At 42.1% G+C, this 13802-nt stretch overlaps 1 protein-coding gene across 1 annotated transcript in view; it reads right to left on the bottom strand.

Moving 5' to 3' along the window:
• Nucleotides 1-5748, bottom strand: part of wnk4a (WNK lysine deficient protein kinase 4a) — a 91871-nt gene extending 86123 nt beyond the window's left edge. Inside the window, exons 1-2 of the mRNA XM_017695121.2 lie at nt 5657-5748; nt 4673-5387 (exon numbers count right to left, since the gene is read on the bottom strand). Of these exons, the coding sequence (XP_017550610.2) occupies nt 4673-5224 (552 nt within the window). The 5' untranslated portion in view covers nt 5225-5387; nt 5657-5748. The remainder of the gene's footprint in view (nt 1-4672; nt 5388-5656) is intronic.
• Nucleotides 5749-13802: the final 8054 nt, after the last annotated feature.

The raw sequence follows: 13802 nt of genomic DNA, 5'->3' as shown, positions 1-13802 counted from the left end.
AAATATTAAAACTAAATCATTATTTTTAAATGTGGTACTACTTCATCTTTTCCTATTTGCCAGATGTTAGAGAAAAATACTGTGGCATATCATGTATTGTGAAATCTTCTTGAAGTATCGTAGAATTCAGAACCATTAGCCAACTGTGTTTTTGCACACTGTGGAATTAAACCTCCTTATTTAAGCCATCAGTGCAGTAAAACACCACATACACACTAGGGGGCAGTGAGCACACTTGCCCAGAGCGGTGGGCAACCCTATCCACAGCGCCCGGGGAGCAGTTGGGAGTTAGGTGTCTTGCTCAAGGGCACCTCAGTCATGTACTGTCAGCTCAGGGGATCGAACCAGCAACAATGCTAGATAATTCCAGCAGTTATCTATTAGCTCATAAATACAAAACTGGTTAGGACTCTCCTACAAGCACAACGTCCAAAGAAGCATCAGAAAAACCATATTAGCCCTCATCCTCCCAGTTTGCTCTGGACAAAATTGGGAAACCTAGCTAATGGATGAGAACTAGTAATGACTTAATTAATGCCAAAGTTTAGCACTGTCTTGATTCTCAATGTAAATCCAAATTCTGACCAAACAAAGCAGATTTGAGCACGTTTAACCTCTTGACCTGCCTGTTGACAGGTCTACAATTCCGTTCCTCACTCCAACACATTAAAAATAACATGGAAAGCAAGTCTGCATTGTTTTCCATGTAACCACTAAATAATAAATGATGCTGCTAAGTGCCCACCTTTATGTCCTGTATAATAAAATGAAGATCTCTACACTGGAAAAAGAAGCCAGGCAAAGGCAGCAGACAACAAAATCTGTCACATACTTGTGTTTGTTCTGACCCAGAATACAGCTGGGTCATCAGCCCAGATCTGGCTGACACGCTATAAAGCAAGTAGCTATAAAGCTGCATACACTGTCAGCCCACAGCATTCATGCCAGAATTGGTCCAGGAACACAGATACGAGGCAAAACCACAGGAAAATGGCTAGGATATGGCTGTATTCTGGCCGGAACACCAAACATCTGCCTGGTAGTCAACCAACACTCGCATATGAAAGCCAGAATCGGCCCAGAACTGTCTACTATCTGAGCTGTTACATTAGCAATATGTGCTTCTTATAATAACAATCTGCAAGACTGGCAAGCCATATATGAGTGAGGGCTATTCAGTGGAGGCAACTGCAGGGTGCAGGTGCAGCTCAAGGTCAAGGTTTCTGATTTTCCACTAAAGCGCCATTAATGACTATCCAAAGTTAATAAATAATGAATAAATGGGCTCCTGAGTGGTGCAACCATCTAAGCGTAGGCCCTATTATCAGGAGATTGTGAGTTCGATCTCTGGTGATGCTACAGCCATCCGTAGTCAGGAGTCAAAGAGAGCACAATTGGCCTCGCTCTCTCTGGGTGGGTAGGATGGGCCCCCTCCCCCCCATCACTCAACGCAATACTAGTCAGCGCAGGAGTCTGTTAGCTGACGTAACAGATCTGGGGTTGGTGCTTTCCTCCGAGCACGTTCGGCTGTCCCGTGATGTTGCTTGAGTGGCAGTTTGAAAAGAAGCGTTGGCTGGTTACATAGGTCTCGGAGGAACCCTGTGCTGCCTTCACCCTTCTAGCGTTGATAGTATTGTGTGACTGGAGGAGTCATAAGTAGCAGGTGGAATTGGAGACGACTAAATTGGGGAGAAAATCGGGTAAAAGATTTAAATAAAAAAAGGAATAAAGAACATAATATCAGGAAACTTTGGGCTGTACAACTTCACATGCTTTCATTCCGCTGTATATATTATCAAGAACATTTTTATTGCACTTTGTAAGCCTGGCTGGCTACAATTCAGTGCGTGTTTTTAAACCAAATTAAGTTCACATTCTGCCATCTTGCCGTATTCACCGCAAAGAATATATCTGACCGAAATCACAACCCAGTCATGGGCGGATGGTTAAGGAACCAGCCCTGTGACCGGAAGGTCGCCAGTTCGATTCCCTAAGCCAACAGCAAGTGACTGAAGTGCCCTTGAGCAAGACATCTGACCCCAACTGCTCCCCAGGCGCTGCGGATAGGGCTGCCCACTGCTCTGGACAAGTATGCTCACTGCCCCATAGTGTATGTGTGTTCACTAGTGTGTATGTGGTGTTTCACTGCACGGATGGGTTAAAATGCACTTTGCATGCAATTACACATTCCCAACAGAGGGGTCTCCCACAAACATACACACTGCAGCTTTAAAGGTAACTTTAATCTGTTTTCAAGAAGACGCAGAATGTTGCCCTTAATTCCTTATAGCTTGTAGTAAGTCCCAACTATTTAAGGTACACCGCTGAAACTCTGAAGCCAGAATGCTGTGTTCTTCTGTCACATGACTCAATTAGATGAGCTGCCACAGGCTGCGCATGGCACAGCTGGTTGTTAAACACAGTCTGAAGGCACCGCAGCGCTGCTTTAGTTGTAGATGCTTATGAAAGCCCAAGATAAACGGTCTAAAGCTGCACACGCTGCCCTTGTCTCATTTGTAAGCTACACCAACTAAAGCAAGCTGGTTTCATCTATTCAGAGGCAGGTCTGAATCATCAAGTAAACGCTTTGTTACTTTAATAAAAGTAGGTTAGACTCTATTCTTTGCTTTTTTGATCGTTTCGGTCTAAAATAAAATGCTAAAGCTCCAAAGTGAGCGAAGCAACCCACAGTAAGGCAGTAAGGAGCTGTACCAACACAACAGATTGAAACAAAACCCAAAAACTGCAATGTACAACAAGAGAAAGTCTGCAAAAATATGATGTAGAGGTAAAACTAATATCATTTATTTAGGATATTAATGTTCAGGAGAGTACAAATCCAGAAAACTCAGTACTGAGGGCATGAAACTTCTACCCACCATGTCATTATAGCTATTCAGCTCAACAAGAAACCTAAGAAGAGGTCCTGCCTGTGACTCAGACCACAACACCTCCACTGTGGTCCCTTTATTATTGATATCAGTCTCAGGATTGACCGGCCACACAGCATGACTGCCTCTTAACCCCGGTCACATTAGCAGAGCACCACAGAGTTGTTTATAGAGGACAATATAAGCTTGTTTATTCTTTACTGCAACACTGGCTTTTGCAAACTGATATCACGGAAGGCTTTGATATGCAAATGAGCTCTCTAACCAATCATTGCATTTGTAATGTGACCTTTCTGATCAGATATAAGGCAGAACAGTTTCTGCATAACTCAATGGTTATGAGTTTTTCAGAGTGGTTTGGTGTGAAACGCTCCATTTTTAGAGAAACTTAGAATTGTTCACAGTGGTGGTGATAGGAACCAGACGTCCACCTCTAAAACCTCCCCCACAGAAAGTTCCTACATGAAATGGTTATGAACATGCTGTCCAATGTCTTGTCTTAAAATAGTTTTGAGAAGGTTTTGGCTTTAAATGTATGTTTTTTTAATCTATTCATGGTGAAGGGATATATACAAGACAAAATAGTCCACAAACAAAGCATATTTTTCCATATTTTCGCATCATCAATATCCCACATAAGCTCAGAAGTCTCGTGTAGGTTCTCTGGTGGTTCTGGATGGTAAATAAAATGGCTATATTGGTACTGTAGTCATGATGACCCCTGGTTCCTATCAAAAACGCTGTAGCACAGTGTGTGCTGATTCAGGCATGCACAGTGATAACTGGGGGGCTATAAGCTTCCATTACTTGTTATCTCCATTAGCCTCGTAGCTCCAGCACAAAACTAAAGAAGCAAAAACCTGACGGACTATATATAAATGTCACCAAACTATTGCTTTAAAAGCTTTCAACTAGGGCTGGGCAATACCACGATAATATCGATATCAAGATAATTGCTGTTATAATATAATATGCTTTTCTGAACTTTTAGAAACTAACAAGCTGCATGTTTTACTATAAAGTAAGGATGAAAAATTCATATTTTTGTATCTAAATCGCAATTATAGAATGTGCAATTTTCAAATCGCAAGAGCCAAAACGATCAAAACCAGTGTGTTAAGTTTTAACCTAATTTAATAACACTTGAAAAGTGCTTGTAGATGAGTTAGACCAATCAGAGGCTACCAAACCTTTACGTGTTGTGACCTCACAACCACAACTTACTGGCAGTTTGGCACACTACATTAAGGGGTCAAGCTTAATGCCAGAAAAGGTGGATATTTTGATCTTCATGGCCCAAAAAAAAAAACAGGCCTGATTTTTAAATCGCAATTTGAGAAATTTCAATTTCAGAAAAATCGCCTACTGTAAAGAGTGCTGAATGAGACCCATTTAACTGGATTTAGTGCCAAATACTGAAAAAAATTAGAGCTGAACAATTTGAGAAAAATATCGAATTGCAATTTTTCTGATGAATATTGCGAGTGCGATTTCAGCTGCAATTATTTTCTATAATTTAAGGTCTGGCCTGTTTTTTTTGGCCAATAAGACCAGAATATCCACTATATATCCCACTATATATCCTAAATATCCTACTACAAATGGTGCAAAATTAACACAATTTAGTGCCAAATATTGAATAAAAATTATTGGTAGATTTTTCAAAATGTAGAACTCAAAAAAAAATATCGTGTATCATGAAAAAGTATCACAGTAACATATTTTTGATGTATCGCCCACCTCTACGTTCACCTCCCCCTCCAAGAAACCCAAAACCTCACCTGCAATTCACACCATGCCACCTCCACGGTGGTCTCCGTGTCCAGCCCTTTGTAGACCGTCTTGAAGGACCCTCTCCCTATTTCCACGTTGAACTTGAGGTACCGTCCATCAGGCGAAGTGGCCACAGCTTTGGTCTCCACATCCTCCTTCTCGTCCTGCTCCCACCTGCTCTCCAGCCGGGGGACGGCCTTCCCTGGCTTGACCACTTCGGGGTCCGAGTCGGAGCTGGGGTCCTGGCCCGAGACCCTCCATGTCTCTGAGGTTTCTGAAGGGGAAGAACAGGTCTGCGGGGTAGGAATCTCCGGACTGGAGACCGGAGGAGAGTCCACCTTCCCTTCACCTGACCTTCCCTCGGACAAGATGTTCTCAGCAGACCATGACAGCGCCTTGGACAGCGTGCCACTGTAAAACTGAGGCTCAACGTCCACACTGAGCTTGTGGAGCACATAGGAGTTTCTCCTGATGGACCTTCTTTCCACACATTCAGGGTCTATATCAACAGGTAGACTCTGGAAGCCGAGTCCAGGCAGCTCCACCTGAGCATGGGACATGCTGTGAAGAAGGTCGAGGAGTTAAATTGCAGGTGAATGTAAACCTAGTGTTCTGCTACAGGTCATACAGGTCGTTGACTGTTGGCTCAGGTGCTTGAGATGGAGATGTTCTCGTGTGGAACATCTTCTTCTAACTTTGCCTTCAAAGGTCTGGAGACCAAGACTGAGGAGAAAAAAATACAACATGAACAAGAAGACTGAGTTTTGACCTTCAGGAATGTCTTCAAAGACGAAATTTGAAGGAAAAATAGAGTCTTAAGGGGAATTTTCCGTTTCACCTTAAATGGTGCAACAGTTACACTCCGGTGGCTGAAGCGCCAGAATGTAACTGCTGCACCATTTAAGGTGGAACGGAAAATTCGAAAAACTAAGCTGGCAAAACAGAAAACTAACTTTAGTCTCGTTTTAAGCATCATATACAAAACCTTTTACCTTGTCTATCCGACTAGCAGGAGGCCAGAAAAGCGTTTTTTCCGCACTATTATCCGCACTTGGGTTTCTCTCAGTGTGCTGCTGTGATGAGGATCGTCCTTCTGCTGCCTCGAGCACACGCAGCACGCGAGGAGCTCAAGACTCCTCCCCCACCTGAAGAGCTCAGGACGAGATCGATTCGGCTCACCGACTCATTCAAACCAATCGACTCCGTCTCGGAGAAGCTAAACGTTCTTAAAGGGAAACTCCACCAATGTTGCAAAATTCCTGCACTGGTTAATTGTTCAGACAGTGGTGGTGATGGAAACCAGGGGTCGCCATGACTACAACACAAATATAGATATTTTATTTACTATCCAGAACCACTAGTGAACCTACTCGTGTCTTCTGAACTTTTACACGTTGATGATGGTAAAATGGTGAATTTTCTTCAGGGACTATTTTGCCTCACGACACCCTGCATGTAAGCCTCCGCCATGAATAGATTTAAATACATTTTAAACCACAACACTATCCTAAAACAGCGTCTCGGACAGCAGGCAGTGAATTCATAACCATTTCCTGTAATAACTTTCTGTGAGGAGCTTTTAGAGGGGACGTCTGGTTCCTATCACCACCACTGTGAACAGTTCTGACTCTTAAGTTTATCTAGAACAGAGCGTTTCACACCAAACCGCTCTGAATGAACTTCGTGCAGGAATTCTGAAAAAATTCCACTTTAACAGTGTGGTATTTACTATTGAACGGCTCTCAGTTCAGCGAGTGAGTAGAAAGAAGAACAAACACATGACAGGAAAAACTGTAGTCAGAAAATGTCAGTATATACAAAACGCGGTATCTTGGGAATTTAGGAGGTTTGAAAAATGTTATTGATATTGTATTTGAATCCCCAAATCACGTCGCATAGATTAAAAATGAGTTGATTTGCATGAATCGTTACATTTATAACACATCACTACAACACTACAGCAAAACAATCTAAAATAACTGTGTGCGTGTGTGTGTGTGTGTGTGTGTGAGTGGGTGAACAACAACAAAAGATTCAATTGAATCGGTTCGGAAAATTCATTTTTAAAAGAACCGATTCAAAAGAACGAATCATGCACAAGTCAGCGGACGGTTAATACTGATTGACCTTCGAAGCTTCGTTTTCTGATATAAAGGAAAGATTGAATTCAAATGTGCAAAGAAATCACCATATCACATTGCAAACATACATTAATACAGAATATATAAAGAATTTCTTGTTTGCAAAAAAGTAGTAGTTAGCTACCAGTGATTCACATTAACATTTTTTGCCTGTTCTAGATTAATCACGGACATTTGAAGCTTGTAGAGGCCATTTTATGTTTTTACTGAAGCATGCCCCATATAGAAATTCAATATATGGCCATATATGCACATATAAACTGTCAGGCACATATTTCAAAATACACTATATTGCCCATTTAAATTTATATGTCACCCATTTAAAATCACTGAATTCAGGTGTTCGAGTCACTTCCATGGCCACATGTGTATAAAGCCAAGCCCCAAGGCCTGCAGACTGTTTCTACAAACATTAGTGAAAGAATGGTTCACTCTCAGGAGCTCAGTGAATTCCAGCGTGATCGGACGCCACCTGTGCAACAAGTCCAGTCGTGAAATTTCCTCACTACTAAATATTCCACAGTCAACTGTCAGTGGGATTATAACAAAGTGGAAGCGATTGGGAACGACAGCAACTCAGCCATGAAGTGGTCGGCCACGTAAAATGACAGAGCGGGGTCAGCGGATGCTGAGGCTCATAGTGTGCAGAGGTCGCCAACTTTCTGCAGAGTCAATCGCTACAGACCTCCAAACTTCAAGTGGCCTTCAGATCAGAACAGCACATCACACATCACGCAATACAAAGCGTGGAGTTGGGCTCAGCCCCTTAGTTCCAGTGAAAGGAACTCTTAATGCTTCAGCACCAAGAGATTTTGGACAACTTCATACTCACAACTTTGTGGGAACAGTTTGGGGATGCTCCCTTCCTGTTCCAATATGACTGCACACCAGTGCACAAACCAAGGTCCATAAAGACATGGATGAGCCAGTTAGGTGTGGAAAAACTTGACTGGCCTGCACAGAGTCCTGACCTTCAGGATGAATTAGACCAGAGACTGAAAGCCAGACCTTCTCGTCCAACATCAGTGTCTGACCTCACAAATGCGCTTCTGGAAGAATGGTCAAAAATTCCCATAAACACACTCCTAACCCTTGTGGAAAGCCTTCCCAGAGGAGTTGAAGCTACTATAGCCGCAAAGCCGCAACATCATATTAAACCCTATGGATTAAGAATGGGATGTCACTCAAGTTCATATGTGTGTGAAGCCAGACAAGTGAATACTTCTGGAAATGCAGTGTATATGTACATGTACACCCAAATATATATAAAAGTATCAAATATTGGACACATATGCATAATGTATGGTTTATATCTGTATCTGACATATGGGATCATATACATACTGTCTGTCTGATACAAACATCAATCAAAACAAAATCATATTATACAATATGCAGTTAGCATACACAAGTAATCCGTATAGGAATAATTTTTATTTCATATATTGTTAAATACATACGTGCATGATTGTATATGTTGATATATGGTTGAAATATATGTTGCATATTTAAAAATGGCCAAGAAACACCTGCTTTACGGATCACAGTTGTAAAACTGTAAATAGTGAAATAGCAGTGGATCTATATAAGTTCTCAACCTTGTCTGTTTCACACAGGAGGCTAAACTGAATTGTCTGTCATATCTAGAACATTATCAAGCACTAATAATGACGTGTTTTGACTTGAAATGATTAATGTGTCTGCTAGCTAGCTGTCTGGTTTCCAGTCCTAAATTAACTGTCAGGTGACGCAATGGCAGCGCTGCCTCCTGCAATCCAAACAATCACACCTCATATATCCGGCCTCCGGTGTGAGGTGGCAGCCTGTGAAGTGTAACTCGTCTGGCAGTGAGAATCACTTTTCTCAAGAGCAGTATTGGGGTTTCTTTTGTTTAGATGTGAGTTTTCAAGGGAAAAAAGACATCTAAGGTTGTGCGTCACTCAACAGTCACCAACATGCCCAAATACAGGCTGTAGGCCTGAGCTGTTTTTCTCTATAGGGGGAATCTACCACCCCTGTCGCATCGGCTGTCCACCTCCCCCACCAATTACACAGTAATCAGTTAAAACATGACTACTGTCACATGTACACCGATCAGGCATAACATCATGACCACCTCCTTGTTTCTACGCTCATTGTCCATTTGATCAGCTCCACTTACTGTATAAGTGCACTTTGTAGTTCTACAGTTACAGACTGTAGTCCATCTGTTTCTCTGATACTTTGTTATCCTGTTCTTCAGTGGTCAGGACCCCCATGGACCCTCACAGAGCAGGTACTATTTGGGTGGTGGGTTATTCTCAGCACTGCAGTAACACTGATGTGGTGGTGGTGTGTTAGCATATATATACAGCAGCTGTCGAAACAAAACCTCATATCTGCATTTTAGTCATTTTTCAGTCTTTGAGATAATTGAAAATGTGTGTGGCGCTATATATTGATATATATGTGTAAATTTCATGATGAAAGGACCAACAGAAATTACCCAGATTTGCTTGGAAAAAGTCTGGTGGCACGGTGGCGTGGTGGGTAGCGCTGTCGCCTCACAGCGAGGAGGACCTGGGTTCGATTCCCTGGCCGGGCGACTGGGGTCCTCTCTGTGTGGAGTTTGCATGTTCTCCCCGTGTCTGCGTGGGTTTCCTCTGGGTTCTCCGGTTTCCTCCCACAGTCCAAAGACATGCAGTCAGGCCAATTGGATGTGCTAAATTGCCCCTATGTGTGAGTGAATGTGTCTGTCTGTCCTGTGATGGACTGATGACCGGTCCAGGGTGTATCCTGCCTTAAACTCTATGACAGCTGGAATAGGCTCCAGCAGTGGCCCTAAGGGAGAAGTGGCTTAGAAAATGTGTGTGTGTGATCTGACAAAAGCTATGTGTGTGTGTATATATATATATATATATGTGTGTGTGTGTGTGTGTATATGCAAGATATAGGACAACTTTGGAACCTGTTGAAAACCATTCCTTTTTCCCATAGAGTAAAATGGCTCACACACAACTTCTGTTGTTCCGTTTAACACAAAATGTTCACACGGTGTAAAAAACAGTGCTTTCAATTTGTGCAAATAGAAAAAAACTGTAGTTACAAGGTTCTGATATTGCTTTCTGAAACTGGCAGTACTGTTTTCACGTGACCCCCCGTTCGGTTTCACATAAGAGATGAATTACAGGATCTCTGACGACAAACACTATTAGGCCATTTACTACTGACACACACCAGAGATAATGTTAGCTATAGAGGAGAATAGGCTGACATGCACAGACACATCCATGCATTCCTTTTTTCCACTTTAAATTCACCCCTTAAACCCTCACATATGATCTCTGGAGCCTAGTTTATTCTGTCAACACAGGAGTGACTTAAGCAGTGCTTGAAGGTGCTGCTAAGTCTTAAGAAGTGTGAAATGGGATTAGGAAACTGTGAGGTTAGCAGGGTTATGCTCAGTGTGTGAAACAGAATTACGGAGAAAACAGTGGCCGTACTGAGAACAGCTTCGTTTTTCCCCATTCTGAAGCAGTAAAATTGGCTCAGATGGGACAAGCTAGGTCTAAAAGGCACTAACAGCTCATGTTAGGCTGAAATGGAAGCGTACTGATGCTAACGTGAGATCTACAGTTGAATGCTATATGCTACGCTATGAAGCAAATCTGCACCAATATGTGTATGACCAAATGCTAGTACACACACACACACACACACACACACCTTCTAAGCCACTTCTCCCTCAGGGTCACGGGGTAGGGTGGGGGTGCTGGAGCCTATTCCAGCTGTCATAGAGTATAAGGCAGGATAAACCCTGGACGGGTCATCAGTCCATCGCAGGACAGACAGACACATTCACTCACACATAGGAGCAAATTAGCACATCCAACTGGCCTGACTGCATGTCTTTGGACTGAGGGAGGAAACCCACACAGACACAGGGAGAACATGCAAACTTCACACAGAGAGGACTCTGGTTACCCGGCCAGGGAATCGAACCCAGACCCCTCTTGTTAAGGCAACAGCACTAACCACCACACCACCATGCCACCCCAAATGCTAGCAGCTAACTGTAAATCAAACCATTTTTCTAAGAGACAGAATGTAAAACTTTCTGAATAGTTGCTTTGTCTGGTTTGGCTTGAAAGCACTGGTCTTTTTTGTTGTTGCTAGTTGTGTTGACAGCTTGCTAACTAGCAATTTAGCAGAATATTTACACCATAGATATAAATACCTAGATGCCACTTTGGGCCCAGCAGGCACGTCAATGGCTCTGCCATTCTGGGGTGGTCAACACCGTAGCTGGACTGCATTCAATACCATTACAGAGATACTGTCCAAAATTCCATATTTCAGGAATATTGCTCTCAGAAAGTATGACAGGACTTTGTGCTATGACGCATTTTGTTTGACGATCTGAAACAATTAAATGGGACAAATATGCAAAAATAAAAGAAATCAAATATGTTTTTCACCTCTTTGCACTGAGCATCAGCCTGGAAGCAAACTTCAGATGCTAACGATGTCTTGGCTGATCGACTACATTTGGGGTAGAAAGTGGAAACTGGTTGAGCTTGATTTTTTCCGCCAAATCATCAGTACATTAATAGATACAGATTCCAAAAGCATAAACACTGGAGCAATTAGTCGCATCCCCACAGAGCCTGGGTAAAACTACTTAGGCCGTTTCTCATGTAGGACTCAGGATACAATGAATTTAAAGAGGGAAGTGCCACAAGCGCAATGTCTGTGCTCCAAGAGAAAATGATTCCAATGAAAATAGAAATAAGTTTAATATAAATAAGGTTATATAAGGATGTGTGCTGCATTTTTCTCTCTTCTGCTTCTTTTCCCACACATCGCAGGAGCCCAAATATGGAAACACACCTCATTACACTCAAGTCTCCGGTTAAAGTTGGGTAACCTCAAATGGGAGTGAGCAGCTGAATGACAAATGATGTGGTGGTTAAACAGAAGGCGGTTAACTGAACAGTGACACCAGTCACCAGTCTTCCTGTGTGGTAGTGCACCTTCACGGACAGCAGTGGGCGCCACCACATGACATTTTAGCACTCCGTGTGCACAGAAGTGCACTCTTGCCACTCTCTGTCATCCACACAAAGCCTAAGTTTATCAGAAAACGCAACATTTCAGAGGCAGGGATGAAAAATGTGGACATACAGGTGCTGCCTGAGGCTCGACTTTCAATGCCAGCGAACAAACACATCTTATTTCAGAAGCTACAGCTCAGTGGAAGCTCAGCAGAAGTTCTGCTGACAGACAGGCCCTGCTGATATACCCTTTATATCAACATGTCAGTGCGTGGTTTTTAGCTCTTAAAAACGTGACCGCTGTATACAAAAGATCCAGTCTGTAAAAACAAACCAAGATCATCAGTCACGGCCTGCTGACAGCTTCTCTTTCACATCCTGGGAAGTTATTCTGGCTGCATTCATTCAGGTATTTTATCCTTCATCAAACAACACCTGGGTCCAAATTTGTCAAGCGTTTCACATCCTGGACACATTCACTAGAGCATCTAGGAAAAAAAATGCTTTGATACTGTTTATTCATTGCATTGAATCATTGATATTGTTTATTCTAGGCTTGTTTGTGAGCCAAGAATGATGTTTTCTGGATGTGAGCTGTTCTTACAGACCTTCAGAGCTGGATTGTATGGCTCTGGATGTGAGCTGTTCTTAGAAATCTTTAAGGTTTAATTGTTCAGCTCTCTAGATGTGAGATGTTCTTATAAATCTTTATAGTAGGATTTTATAGCTCTGGATGTGAATTTCTCCAGATCTTCAGAGTTGGACTGTACAGCTCTGGTTGTGAGCTGTTTTTATAGACCTAGAGAACCTCAAATCCAGAGCTAGAAAATCATACTATAAAGATCTATAAGAAGAGCTCACATCCAAGGCTGTACAATCTCAGCTCTGAAGATCTAGAACGGCTCATATCCAGAGCTGTACAATCCAACTCTGAAGGTCTAAATAGCCTCAAATCCAGATCTATAAAATCATACTATAAAAATCTACACAAACAGCTCACATCCAGAGCAGTACAATGCAACTCTGAGGATCTAGAATAACAGCTCAGATCCAGAACTGTACAATTTTACCATAAAGATTTATCAGAATAGCTCACAACCAGAGCTGAACAGTCCAACTCTGAAGATCTAGAACTACTCACATCCAGAGCTCTAACTCCTTCTATAAAGGTCTTTAGAGTTGGATTGCACAGTTCTGAATGTGAGCTGTTCTTCTAGATCTTCAGAGTTGGACTGTATGGCTCTGGACGCGAGGTGTTCTGCTAGATAGAAGTTGGGTTGTATGGGGCTAAATGTATGCTGTTCTAAACAGATCTTCAGAATTGGATTGTTAAGCTCTGGTTGTGAGCTGTTCTTATAGATCTTTAAAGTAATATTTTATAGCTCTGGATGCGAGTTGTTCTAGACCTTTATCTCTGAATGTGAGCTGTCATTCTAGATCCTAGATATTGATGTGAGCTGTTCTTTTGGATCTTCAAAATTAGACTATTCATCTCCGTGAGCTACTCTTATACATTTTTATAATAGGATTGTACTGTTCTGGTTTTGAGCTGTTCTTATAGATCTACAGAGGTAGACTGTTCAGCTCTGGATGTGATCTGTTCTTCTAAATCTTTATATTAGGATTGTGTAGTTCTGGTTGTGAGCTTATCTTACAGATCTACAGAGCTGGACTGTTCAGTTCTGGATGTGAGCTGTTCTTCTAGATCTTTAGTGTTGGATTGTACAGTTCTGCATATGAATGTAACTAATCTAAGATTAGCTCTCCCATCCATGCATTTCTATCAATTATAATAGAAAAGACAAAAACAGATCACAGATCCTCACTCACAGGTTTTGGGGAATTTACGTTGATATTGGTCTTAGAATGCTTGCTTAGTGGTACTGTTCATCTTAGCATGGTAGCCCAAACAAATGTGGCATGTTTTTTCTCTCAGCTCTAGAAAATCACAAATGTTTTCAAGG

The sequence above is a fragment of the Pygocentrus nattereri genome, chromosome 13 (assembly GCF_015220715.1).
Source record: "Pygocentrus nattereri isolate fPygNat1 chromosome 13, fPygNat1.pri, whole genome shotgun sequence".
Taxonomy (NCBI): Eukaryota; Metazoa; Chordata; class Actinopteri; order Characiformes; family Serrasalmidae; genus Pygocentrus; species Pygocentrus nattereri.
Note: the sequence above shows the minus strand (reverse complement) of the source record. Positions and strands in the feature narration are given on the sequence as shown.